Source organism: Oncorhynchus mykiss, chromosome 18 (genome assembly GCF_057628025.1).
Source record: "Oncorhynchus mykiss isolate SJ-2025 chromosome 18, ASM5762802v1, whole genome shotgun sequence".
Lineage (NCBI taxonomy): Eukaryota > Metazoa > Chordata > Actinopteri > Salmoniformes > Salmonidae > Oncorhynchus > Oncorhynchus mykiss.
In genome coordinates, this window is record NC_143039.1 from 58,107,283 (window position 1) to 58,121,473 (window position 14,191).

At 42.6% G+C, this 14,191-nt stretch overlaps 1 protein-coding gene across 12 annotated transcripts in view; it reads right to left on the minus strand.

Moving 5' to 3' along the window:
• The window catches only part of LOC110496438 (PHD finger protein 14), a 102,812-nt gene extending 90,362 nt beyond the window's left edge, over window positions 1–12,450 (minus strand). For all 12 annotated transcript variants that reach the window (XM_021572346.3, XM_090206825.1, XM_036953025.2 and 9 more), the window contains exons 1-5: window positions 12,352–12,450; window positions 11,490–11,606; window positions 9,966–10,280; window positions 9,426–9,868; window positions 8,653–8,800 (exon numbers count right to left, since the gene is read on the minus strand). In XM_021572346.3, coding sequence (XP_021428021.3) covers window positions 8,653–8,800; window positions 9,426–9,868; window positions 9,966–10,280; window positions 11,490–11,606; window position 12,352 — 1,024 coding nt within the window. In that variant the 5' untranslated portion in view covers window positions 12,353–12,450. The remainder of the gene's footprint in view (window positions 1–8,652; window positions 8,801–9,425; window positions 9,869–9,965; window positions 10,281–11,489; window positions 11,607–12,351) is intronic.
• Between the last annotated feature and the right edge of the window lie 1,741 nt (window positions 12,451–14,191).

Here is a 14,191-nt window from a genome sequence, read left to right on the forward strand (position 1 = left end):
GCACACAACGTGTTTACTTGTTTCCCCTAAAACCTCCAGAGATTTTTCAGTCTACTCTAAAACTTTTTACTCCAGCGTTCTAAGAGGGAATATTTTATCATATTGTTGAGGCCTCAGACTAAGAGAGAGAGAGAAGCCACACGCAAAGCACGCTAATATTTTTTCCAGGGTTCCCAAAACAATTACTTTCGTTGATGCGGTTTCTATGGCTGCTATTACACTGGCCAAACGTGGTCCGCGCTACAAATGAGGGCAGCAATCAGCCTCTCTGCCTTCCATTGGAGAGATAACACACTGGCTCCTAATTCAGTCAACCAGCCTCCAGGCTCTCTGAGCGATGGGAGACTCACAAATCAAACGTCAATGTTGTACATGCTCTGCATGCTTGTCACTCTGGACCACACTCGGGAATCAGTCGAGTCTGACGACCAACCGACTGCAAACATTGAGAAGCCACACTAGACGGCAATGTTTATTCAGTTGTATGTTGTTTTTTCTCTCAGTGCATACATGTCCTCTATATGTGCTCTCTGATTTTGACCATTTGCTTTGTATCACAGTGAACAGATTAGAGTGGCTTGAAAACAATGTTTGTCTGTGTGGAAAATAGGCGGGTTATATAGGGTACTGCTGTATCCAGGTCGTCATTGTAAATAAGAATTTGTTCTTAATTAACTGCCTAGTCAAATAAAGGTTAAATTTACAGCAGGTTTATTTATGACCAGGTCAGGAAGTCCAAGTCAGAATTACATCAATCAAGTCAGGATGACATCAATCAAGCACTGATTATTTCAATAGGGCAATGAGTACACAGTTGGAGCTTCATCCTGACCTCCAAACCACGATCTCTGCCTCACATTTAACAACAACAAACTACAATAAATGTCCTTTCTCAATGATTCCCCCCACAGTATGTAGGCAAGGGCAAGAGGCTAAGTCCCCAGGTGCTCCAATATTGCTCAAGGTTTATTTTCAACAAAAAAAAAAGATATTACTGAAAATACTGCTGGCAACAGTTGGGTGCTTAATAGTGATTGGTGCTTTGAACCAAGGGAACCGGGAGCTGTGAACGATAACCACGCTGGTTTTACCGACTTACGGCTGAACCGTCGCCGTAAATCTCCGATGTTCCTTTTGAACCAAGATACAAAGCTGGAAGCACTAAGCCATGGGGTGCTGGCTAATGTGAGCTAAGCTGACCAAAAGTGATGACTACAGGGTAGCTTCATAATCCTCCAAGTGAAGATTATCCTTGTCACAAATGACGAGCTTGGCAGTTAAAGAGGTTATAGGGGGTAGGGTATAGTGTTGACTAAATCAAGAGAAGAAGAAGTCATTTGAACTGTATTACGATTTTAAAGTGAATGAAAGGTCTCACTGGGTATATGGTGCTGCTGAGGAAGGAAGGATGCAGTAGTGCTTACAAGACATTAGGTGTTAACATATAAGTGTGAATATGAGTGTGTGTGTGGTTCTGAATCTCCATCTGTTCTAATATGAAGATGAGTGTTTTTCTTTTTCCCCAGGATCAAACTAATAGGCACACATCATTTTGGTGAGAGAGCAATCAGTTACTTTGACAGTGCAGAGATGGGTTCCTATTTTCATGTTGGCAGCGATGTCACACTAATCATCTCTGTACGGTTCTCAACACACCCAACATAATGTCCATCTCTGCCTCCTCCTGAGAGTGAGGTGGAGAGAAAACACCTACACACCTGTCAGAGCAGCGCCATTAAAGGGGAATTCAGTTCAGTGTTATCGATGCTGCTTCAGTGTTACCTGTTCCATCAGTACATCTCATTTAGATTTCAGACACAAATTATTTCAGATGGAAGTCAAACAAATCAATATTGTTTGAATATTGTGAGAAATGTACATAACAGCTGTCTCTTCATACATATGCAGTTAAATAATTGTTTAATCAATTCAATAAACTAATATCCTATGTAAAAACAACTCAATAAACTAATATCCTATGTAAAAACAACTTAATAAACTAATATCCTATTTAAAAACAACTTAATAAACTAATATCCTATTTAAAAACAACTCAATAAACTAATATCCTATGTAAAAACAACTCAATAAACTAATATCCTATGTAAAAACAACTTAATAAACTAATATCCTATTTAAAAACAACTCAATAAACTAATATCCTATTTAAAAACAACTCAATAAACTAATATCCTATTTAAAAACAACTCAATAAACTAATATCCTATGTAAAAACAACTCAATAAACTAATATCCTATGTAAAAACAACTTAATAAACTAATATCCTATGTAAAAACAACTCAATAAACTAATATCCTATGTAAAAACAACTCAATAAACTAATATCATATTTAAAAACAACTCAATAAACTAATATCCTATGTAAAAACAACTCAATAAACTAATATCCTATTTAAAAACAACTCAATAAACTAATATCCTATGTAAAAACAACTCAATAAACTAATATCCTATTTAAAAACAACTCAATAAACTAATATCATATTTAAAAACAACTCAATAAACGAATATCCTATGAAAAACAACTTAATAAACTAATATCCCATTTAAAAACAACTCAATAAACTAATATCCCATTTAAAAACAACTCAATAAACTAATACCCTATGTAAAAACAACTTAATAAACTAATATCCTATGTAAAAACAACTTAATAAACTAATACCCTATGTAAAAACAACTCAATGAACTAATATCCTATGTAAAAACAACTCAATAAACTAATATCCCATTTAAAAACAACTCAATAAACTAATATCCTATGTAAAAACAACTCAATAAACTAATATCCCATTTAAAAACAACTCAATAAACTTATATCCTATGTAAAAACAACTTAATAAACTAATATCCTATGTAAAAACAACTTAATAAACTAATATCCTAGGTAAAAACAACTCAATAAACTAATATCCTATGTAAAACCAGGTCTGTAAAGAGAATCTTTTTGGCATTTAACTCATGAGGTTTAAGTCAAATGTCCTCTATTCTAATCTCCATCTCATCTATTCACTCTGTGGCTACCTGTCAAAATATTTCCTTTTCTCCCCCCCCAGAAATAAAAACTCCAGCATCCAGCGTTTTCAAGGTGGATGCTCTTAGATTAGTTCAATTCAATTTCTCCCTCAATGGTTACACTTTCGATTCCAAGATTAAGTGGACCTATTCGAAAGCACTCATATAAGCAGAGCCTATGTGCAAAATGAAGCATCACAGTGACAACACCCACACACACAGAGCCCAGATCTCACTAAATAACACCAATTACATATGATGTAATTGACGGTTTTCATGACAGATGTGTGTGTGTGTGTTTTCAGATGGAATGAGCAGAAAACAACTGCCAGCTGTCTTCCTCTAAATCACCGGCACGGAATTAAAACTCCATAATAAGATGGAGACCGATCTCTCAAAACATGACTTTATTCTGCTCCTTTTAAAAAAACAATGCAATCATTCTCATGGCCAGTAAACCATAGAATAAATCATTTCCTCGTTGTAAGGGGGAGAAAAACCAAAAGGCTGCTACGGCTTGATATCGTTTTCATTTCAATTCGACTTTCTAAACCTGTTTTGAAAGGAAGACAGAGAGAGGGAGAGCGAAAGACAGAGAGGGAGAGAGAAAGACAGAGAGGGAGAGAGAAAGACAGAGAGGGAGAGAGAAAGACAGAGAGGGAGAGAGAAAGAGTGGAGTAATTCAATAATAAGTATAATTCAATGTTCTCGTCTGACAAAGGCCTGATAATGGATTACAACGCTTTTTCTAAAATGAAAATGAACTGTCAATAAGCAGCTTCACAATGCATTGTTTTCTTCTATGGGTCCCATTCATTCATTCATCATCTGCACTTCTCCTCTAGGATGGAATTCATCTGAAAACACTGGATATAAACACAAAACCAGCTTAATATGTTGTGGATCACTTAAAGGCTCACTGTGATATTTACTTTGAATTTCAGAGTGGTTAGGCCACATTTCTCCAGCCTCATTATAGAAAATCAAGTAGCAGGGCTGGCATCTTGTCATTATTTTATTAAGGTGTGGGCCTTTAAATGCATTTCAGGGGCTTCGGGAGCTGCCCTTGAGGCACTAAGGTCTCTGCAGTTAGTTGAAACAGCATGAGGGAAAACATGGTTTTTAACCTTGAGCTGAGCTCTTAACCCACATGAATGTGATAATTACCCTGGTGTATAACAGGAGATACGGAGGATGTACAGAAGGCATCTCACTGCCATGGATAACGCCATATGTCTGCTAAGCACTAAGAACTTCATGAACTAAGGCAAGGCTGTCTTCAAATGGCACTACTAAGAGGACTGCGTGACGGAGGAACAACAAGAGCGGGTATTGACGATGCTAACGCTACCAGGCCTATACTTCAAACAGTACGAAGGGTAGGCTCTTTACAGTTCTGTAACAGACTAAACGATGTCATATGAAATGGACCACGGGTTGAATGTAATGCAATACATAGGAAATTAGGTGCCATTTCACACGCAGCCATACACTAGCACCCTTACAGTGAAGGGGGATAGAAGGAAACAGTGTATGATTTGTGCCTTGAATTGGATCTGTTTTACAGTAGTAGGCCCCAAGGACACTGTCAGAGTGTCAGAGAGAGAGGACCTGTGTCATCTGCTGGTACTACAGTATGACACACGCCAGACCAGTTAGTCACACATTGGCGCTGTCCATCGCAGCGACAACAAAAAACAGCGCTCTTAAAGATAGATAATATGCATTTAAACAAATGAGCCCAAACAGTAGCGCCTAAATGAATTAAGCACATTTGAGAAAATAATTAACTTTACGGTCCAGAACTCGTTAGGTAGCCGAGTGAAATCAATAGCACAGGGATTTAATTGGTGGTAGAATTGTATGTCCCAAATGGCACCCTATTCCTTATTAGTGCACTACTTTTGACCAGAGCCCTATGTAGGGAATATGGTGCCATTTGGGATGCAAGCAAGGCCTATTAATGACAATGTCATGTTCTTATATTAGGGGAGAGCATTTTAACAGCCACGCTGCTTTAAAATTACACTGGATACCAGCACACTGCTGAAACAGGAAAACTGCAAAACAAGAGAGACTAGAAATTGTAAAGGGACATAAAAACAATCAAGAAGTGAGCGTCTTCTCTACTGAAAAGCTAGAAGGAGCATTTAGGCTTGAGAGAGAAACACAGAGATAGAGAGAGAGAGAGCGAGAGACACAGAGAGAGAAAGAGACAGAGAGAGAGAGAGAGAGAGAGACAGAGAGAGAGAAAGAATCAGAGCTTTTTTAATGGCGGTGCAGTTAATGTTGTCTGATCATTCAACACACACTAGCCCATGCTAATCAAAAGCAGCTAGTCTGCAGGTTGCAGGGCTGTGACAGATACAGGCTGTGTCTGTACAGACAACTGGCTATCTGAGCCTCTGCTGTGCTCACCAAGGCTTTTGATCTCTCTCTCCCCCTCTACCCCTCCCTTCCTCCCCCCCTCCCTCCCTGCACTGGACTTCCTGCATCTTCTCCTTTCATCCATCATTCCTTCCCTCTGGTCCGAGGAGGAGAGTGTCTGAACGAGGGAATGTGTAGTGCTCCTGAAAGGAGAACAAAGAGTTCTGGAGTCAAGCAGAGACGAGGTGGTCGGACGACTCAACCAAACTGCAGATAATGACAGCTCATCTCTCATCTCTTCCTCACAGTCACTCCCTAGTTCTCTCTCTCTTTCCTGTTACAATCCATTGTTCTCCCTCCACCCTCACTCTCTTATTTTCTCAGAATAGTGAGTCAGGAACATCACAAAGAGCACTGTGCCTCTAAAGCCCAGAGGAGGATGGAGGATAACCCAGCACCTTTTGACCACAAAACGATGAGCTAAACATGAGCTAGTTGGAGCCAAAAAGGCTAACAGAACAATCCATGCATAGCTTTAGCATCCAGCATCCTCTCTTCCTCCCACTACAGTTGAAACTCCTGAGTTGGCAAAACACCAGCTCACCCTCCTCCTCTCATCAGGGTGGGTAGGGCACTGGGCACAGAATCTGTAGAAAGGCCCTGGCTATTCCTCTGTTTCCCATTTCATGCCAGCATCATCCCATGCATATGACAGGTTCTGCCTTGACGTGTGTGTGTGTGTGTGTGTGTGTGTGTGTGTGTGTGTGTGTGTGTGTGTGTGTGTGTGTCAACTTTCTGAGCTGCTGCGCAGAGCTGCAGGTGAGACATGGAGGCAACCGTGTGGGCCAACCCTCTCCTGAATCAACCAACCTCCCTCTCCCTCAGGGCGCCTGGCACTGTGGTGCTGCTGGCTCAAGAGGGGGGGGGGGGGGGCCCGTGTGTGTCTAAGAAATGGCTTGCGAGGGAGGGGCAGTGCTCAGTATGGAACAGCTGTCTGTTCAGTCAGGGGGCGGACACAACACTCCTACCTGCCAGCCTCTCTCCACCACGGGAGGAGAAAATGCCTGTGAGGCTAATGAAGGAGAAAGAGTTCCTACTTGTCACTTTCTTGCTCTTCTACAGTCCTCCAACCTCTATGCATGTCTTACTGTGCCTTTTCTACAGTCCTCCCACCTCTATGCATGTCTTACTGTGCCTTTTCTACAGTCCTCCAACCTCTATGCATGTCTTACTGTGCCTTTTCTACAGTCTTCCCACCTCTATGCGTGTCTTAGTGTGCCTTTTCTACAGTCCTCCCACTTCTATGCATGTCTTACTGTGCCTTTTCTACAGTCCTCCAACCTCTATGCATGTCTTACTGTGCCTTTTCTACAGTCCTCCAACCTCTATGCGTGTCTTACTGTGCCTTTTCTTCAGTCCTCCAACCTCTATGCGTGTCTTACTGTGCCTTTTCTACAGTCCTCCCACCTCTATGCATGTCTTACTGTGCCTTTTCTACAGTCCTCCCACCTCTATGCGTGTCTTAGTGTGCCTTTTCTACAGTCCTCCCACCTCTATGCGTGTCTTACTGTGCCTTTTCTACAGTCCTCCAACCTCTATGCATGTCTTACTGTGCCTTTTCTACAGTCCTCCAACCTCTATGCGTGTCTTACTGTGCCTTTTCTACAGTCCTCCAACCTCTATGCGTGTCTTACTGTGCCTTTTCTACAGTCCTCCCACCTCTATGCATGTCTTACTGTGCCTTTTCTACAGTCCTCCCACTTCTATGCATGTCTTACTGTGCCTTTTCTACAGTCCTCCAACCTCTATGCATGTCTTACTGTGCCTTTTCTACAGTCCTCCAACCTCTATGCGTGTCTTACTGTGCCTTTTCTACAGTCCTCCAACCTCTATGCGTGTCTTACTGTGCCTTTTCTACAGTCCTCCCACCTCTATGCATGTCTTACTGTGCCTTTTCTACAGTCCTCCCACTTCTATGCATGTCTTACTGTGCCTTTTCTACAGTCCTCCCACCTCTATGCATGTCTTAATGTGCCTTTTCTACAGTCCTCCAACCTCTATGCGTGTCTTACTGTGCCTTTTCTACAGTCCTCCCACCTCTATGCATGTCTTACTGTGCCTTTTCTACAGTCCTCCAACCTCTATGCATGTCTTACTGTGCCTTTTCTACAGTCCTCCCACTCCCTTTATCTCTCTCTCTCAAAACTTGCATCCTCTCCATCTCTCATTGTAACAGAAAGAAAAGGAAAGCTTGTAATACAAGCCGTTTGCCTGATGCGTGCAATTCTGATGAAATACATGTCATAATACCTGGAGAAAGTCTGCTTGGTGGTTGGCATCAACTGTAATTGAGCAAGACATTAGGAATAAATGGACCCAAATAATTAGATGCTGCATGTTAGTAAAAGCAAAAACATTTGTAGTCTTGCATTTTCTTATGGAGCACAACTTGTTCTGTGGCACTGTAGAATAGTAGAACAAGAATATGCAGTGTTTGACCAGGCACTTATTAACACAGGGAGGGAGAGATAAGTGTGTGTGTATGTGTGAGGTGTGTGTTGTGTTGGGGTGAGAATGAGAACTGAGGCGGAGAGAGAGAGTGGGGGTGCACTTGAAAGACCCTCTGATTTAGTGCTGCCAATGGCCATGGCATGTGTGTGCCAGCATGTGTGCCTGCATGCATTCCATTTATAGGTGCTTTAAAATCAGTAAAACATCTAAATAAATAAATAAAGTGATTGTAATTGAAAATTAGCGCTGTCACATTGATTCAGGGGTGTGCATGGGCAGCGTTACCACGCCTGTCCAGAGGAGAAGGCCACATCTGAGAACGATTTAAGAAGCCATTGATTTTGTTTCCAACCAGTCAGAGGGAGACACAATGAGCTAATAATGCTAGATGAAGAGGAATAGGGTTAGTCTGTTAGTTCCCCAGCCAGAGCTGTATGGGGAGAATGCACTTCTGGTTTGCTGGTTTCCCTGCTATGTTTAGGTGTGGGGTGGACAGTGAAGTGGTGATAATTTAGTGTTTGTTTCTGGTTGTGGGTATATGGAACATGCTACCAAAACCCAACCTGGCACCCAAAACACCAGCTCATCTTTAAATCTCTGCCTTACAGAAAAAACATAAACCTTCTGACACAAACCTGAACAGCTACCAAGGTACTCCTATAGCCCTTCTGAACAGCTGTGTTTCTGACCTGTGCTTACCGTAGAAGTAAAATAGGAAAAAGCTACATATCTCTTACCTTCGTGTACAGTCACACCACAGTTGTCACACTGGATGATCTCGTCAGCGTCCTCGCTGTTGTCTCCCAGACACACGCAGCAGATCAGGATGTGTTCCATCCTCTGGGCCACCGCGCTCCACACCTGGGCACGCTCCAGCAGGGCATCCTGGGTAGACAGGAAGTGGGAGACACAGTAAAGTTTCAGTAAAACCATTATCAATGCACCCTTATACACTATATTGCGGCTGTTGTACACATGTTCTGTTTTTAACTAGGTGGAATGTATAGGTCTCGAATGTCTTCATCTCCGTGTCTGAATGTAATACACTATTACATGTGATTCTAATATGCTTGTATACAACAGACCGCAAAAAATAAAGTTTCCAGACTCTGCAAACAAAGTTCCTCCAAGTCCTAAATCTAAAGCCTCTCACAATCTCCCCTCTCATCTGACCACAGATCGTTATTGATAGACAGCAGTAGGCTAAATCTCATTCACACGGATGGACTCTTAAGCTAAGTCGATTAGCCTAACACAAAGCTGTATCTCTCTAGCAGTCTCTGTGGTTCTCTCACTCTGATACCATGCAATCTCCTCATTGGATTATATGATAACTCTGTGGCACATAGCAACACAGTGCTGGGCTGGCTAACACACTGGATCCAATGAAGGGATCAGAGAGTTATATAAACTTCTCTAGCAACTTTCACGACTACATGCTAAATGGTGAGGGCGAGAGGCAGTTTGCGAACAATAAAGTGTGATACAGAGGACATAAAGTTGTGTTTACCTTGTTGCTCTTTCCCTGTGACATGCTGTCATTGGTCAGCTCCTTGTCAAACACACTGCTGCTTATCACTTTCTTATTGGGTTTCTTCACCTCTTTATCACTGTCGCTACTGCTCCCTTCTTCGTTCTCATCTTCATCATCACCACCATCGTTGTCATCATCCTCACTACCGCTCCCTCCGTCGTCATCTTCCTCCTCCGCCTCCTCCTCTCCCTCGCTTCCTCCTCTCTGAGTGGCCGCCGTCTTGGCTTTCTTCTTGCCGGAGGTGGGCCTCCAGTCATTGTCGTCTTCGCTGTCGTAGTCGTCCATCTCGTTGAGCTCTTCCATGGTGGTGAAGTCCAGCATAGGGCGTTTACAACGCAGGTTCCACTTCTTGGGCTCCTGTGTCGCGGCCGTCCTCCGCATTACCACTACCACATTACCACTACCCACATTACCACGACCTGGATCAAGGTTCAAGGGTTTTTATTTTTCACGTTTATAAAAATATTATTATTTCAAAACATGAATGTAACAAAAACATTTTAAAACATAGCCTACCTGTGCCACTCCCGCTTCCTCCACTCCCAGCCTCTGTGTCCGAGGCCTTCTCCTCTCTCCTCCGTCGGCCCTTGGGCACCCCTGATTGAGCAGGGTCTTTAGTGGTGGTGGTGCTAGTGTCAGAGGACGGCTGCTCTTCCTTGGTCCTCTCCTCTTCCTCTGTGGGGGTGTCGTCACCTGTCAGCTCCTTGGTCTGTTCCTCATCGTCCATTGCAGAGCCGATGTTGTCAGAGTCGCTGTCGTTTTCAGAGTCCTCAGCAGCGCTCTCCTCCTTGGACCCCTCCTCATCACTCCCAATGGCACTACCCTCTGACCCTAGAACAGAGGAGAGAAGGACAGAGGGAATGTTCAACATGGAGTATGAATGAGGGCATGTTCAACATGGAGTATGAATGAGGGCATGTTCAACATGGAGTATGAATGAGGGCATGTTCAACATGGAGTATGAATGAGGGCATGTTCAACATGGAGTATGAATGAGGGCATGTTCAACATGGAGTATGAATGAGGGCATGTTCAACATGAAGTATGAATGAGGGCATGTTCAACATGGAGTATGAATGAGGGCATGTTCAACATGGAGTATGAATGAGGGCATGTTCAACATGGAGTATGAATGAGGGCATGTCTGCTGTCTTAATCTCGTTTGTATTGACACTTTAAATAAAGATGAACATGATCAAATCATGTTGCTAAGTGATAAAAACAAAGTTGAATTCAGCTCTCTAACATTATATCATGTAGTCTAATCTGCCATGCAGATTAACATGAGCTGTTGGATTTCAAGGTGTCAGGTGACAGGTCCAGAGTCCAACACTCCAACACCACAGAGCCCAGGAGGTTCACGGTACTGTAGAATCTCATTATCAGCTTCTGGCTTCAGTGTGTGTGTTTCAGATAGGCTGGATGAAGACCTCAGGGCCAACAGAGTGATAAATCCAGCCCAGGCAGAGTGGCAGGCCCGAGATCGCCTCAGCGGCCACAGCCTCTCTAGATCATGCCGAGTCAGTGAGAAACACCGCTCTACAAGGTCACTACAAGACACAGACAAGCAGGGTGATGAGGATTTCATCTAAACCTTGGAATGCCTGCATCTGAGAGTGGGGCGGCACTGACAGACGGACCGGGCAGAAAGTAATGGTGGAGATAGTCTTCTGAAAGCTGTGTTGACATGGAGAATATCACAGCTAGGAAAATCTCAAAGATGGACATTGAAGTGTCATTTAAAGCTATTCAAGCCACAGCTAAATAGAGCCTTCATGACTATGAGTAGTCCATGATGGCCAACTTCTAAAAGGGATACACAACCAAATAGCAACAAACAACAATATGAAATCCATGCCTTGCTTTTGGGTATATTTCAAGTTGATTTGAATAATTAATTCTGAGCTCCATCTTTCTCCTCTCCAGTTCTATCTGAACTGACAGAAGAACATAACAGGAATGAACTGAGTGTGTGGGGGAAGAAAAGGTGTCATTTACAGGGGGAGTGGATGGAAGAGGACCCCCACTGCGGTTGGTTACCTGAGGCATCTGCGTCTCCCACTTCGAAATCACTGTCGTCTGAGCTGTCATAATCTAAGGCGTCCAGCAGAGAGGCAGCCAGAGGCTTCACCTGCCTGTGCTTCGACCCACGGTCCACTGGGAAGAGGAGGAGAACAAAGGAGATTCAGTGCCATGGTAGAGAAGTACCACCACCTTCCCCTACGCTCAACAAACCAAATCAACAATGAATTGGATTTTGGTGCAAATTTTCAGCTGCCATTGCCTTCCTTTGCTATTTTATACTCATCAAAAGCCATATTGCAGTAATTGCCATGATCTCGGTATCAGACATATAATATGAATATAGGCTAGCCTATGCAAGCAGGTGTCGTGGTGTTGATAATCATAGCAATGCACATAACTAACTAGTCACAATGCTAGTGGCTGTGGTGGTTGAGACAAGAGTAAAGTACATGTTGCTATGCAGGCATCACAGCTTGACCTGCAGGGATATGGCTAGCTAAACTAGCTAGCTAGCATTATCCATTCAATTGTTACGGGAACAATGCTAACGCTAGCTGCTTTCGGGAACACGTTTTGACAGATAATGGAAATGCATAGCTATTAGTTACAACTGTAACATTAGCGGAATTGCTCGTCCAGTAAAAATGTAGCTAACATTAGCTAGCTCAGTAGATAACCATATTGTTTATAAATTGGCTAGATAGCTAAACAGCATTCAACTGTCAGACTAACTAAACGGCTAGACAGCTAGCTAGCAATGACTCGACCCGCTAGTAGTATTTATTATCTTCAGAAAATAAAACAAATTGTGGGCTTCTCTGCATAAAAGCATACTACTTTTTTGTCAATTATTCCTTATATTGAAAATATCACTCACTTTATCCGTTTTCTCGTTTTTACTTGATTGAACAATGTCACAAAGAACGCCTCCTCAAAATGTTATGTGCACAACGTTAGCCACAAGAAGTGGTGACGTTCAGCACAAAGTGATGTTGTAACCATGGTAGCCGTCGAACGGTGTTTCAGATGATGAAGAAAACTGGTGTAAATTATCGAGTATGATGAGAGTATGATGAGATAACACAAATACGTTTTTTTTTTTAAATGACATTTGACACAGATGACATAAGCCCATAACCCTCAATAGTCATGAAAAAATATGTTCAACATTGTAGGCAGTATTTTCTTTGATAGGATCAAATACACCTCAGTGATGTTACTGTAAGCCAAAGTCCTGCCAATATGTCACATTGGCACCAAAATTGTGTCTGTCAAAACCAGATCTGATAGAACAAAACCAACATATCTTTATCTGGGTTAAGCAGAATGTTGTGGGGAAACAAATACTACAACTCTCATGTACCCTCTTCTTCGTTAACCTTATTCTCTGACATTCATATTAACTTCTGAATGATTATTTCTGAGTTGATGGTGAGTAGGTAGAGAAACTACTCTCTGAGCAAGTCTTCCTGAAGGTACCAGATGCTTTTATTTTTATGTTGATGGACCATACATGACTGTGTTGGTGCTGGTTAGTTAGATGCATATTATACTGAACAAAAATATAAACACAACATGGAACGATTTCAAAGATTTTACTGAGTTACAGTTCATATAAGGAAATTAAAATAAATAAATGAGGCCCTAATCTATGGATTTCACATAACTGAGAATACAGATATGCATCTGCTGGTCAAAGATACCTTTAAAAAAAGTAGGGGCGTGGATCAGAAAACCAGTCAGTATCTGGTGTGACCACCATTTTCCACATGCAGCACGACACACCTCCTTCGCATAGAGTTGATCAGGCTGTTGATTGTGGCCTGTGGAATGTTGTCCCACTCCTCTTCAATGGCTGTGAGAAGTTGCTGGATAATGTCAGTAACTGAAACACGCTGTCGACACGTCGATCCAGAGCATCCCAAATATGCTCAATGGGTGACATGTCTGGTGAGTACACAGGCCATGGATCAACTGGTATATTTTCAGCTTGCAGGAATTGTGTACAGAACCTTGCGACATGGTATAACGATACAGACCCAGATGCAGACACGGGAGGCAGATGGTTTGAGTCTCTGATGTTTATTATAATCCAAAGAGCAGGCTAGAGACGGGTCATGGACAGGCAAAATATCTTAAACAGGAGTCCAGGAGATACAGAATGGCAGGCAGGCTCGAGGTCAGGGCCGGCAGAATGGTCAGGCAGGCGGGCTCAGAGTCAGGGCAGGCAAGGGTCAAAACCGGGAGGACTAGAAAAATGGCGATAAGGAAAAAGCAATAGCACAGAAAACCACACTTGTTGACTTGACAAGACAAGACCAACTGGCAACAGACAAACAGAGAACACAGGAATAAATACCCAGGGACTAATGGGGAAAACAGGTGACACCTGGAGATGGGTGGAGACAATCACAAAGACAGGTTAAAAAGATCAGGGTGTGACACATGCGGCCGTGCATTATCATATCATGCTGAAAAATGAGGTGATGGCGACGGATGAATGGAACGACAATGTGCCTCAGGATCTCGTCATGGTATCTCTGTGCATTCAAATGGCCATTGATAAAGTACAATTGTGTTCATTGTCCGTAGCTTATGCCTGCCTATACCATGACCCCACCGCCACCATGGGACACTCTGTTCACAACGTTGACATCAGCAAACCTGCCTGGCCTCACACAACGACATACACGTGGTCTACGGTTATGATGCCGGTT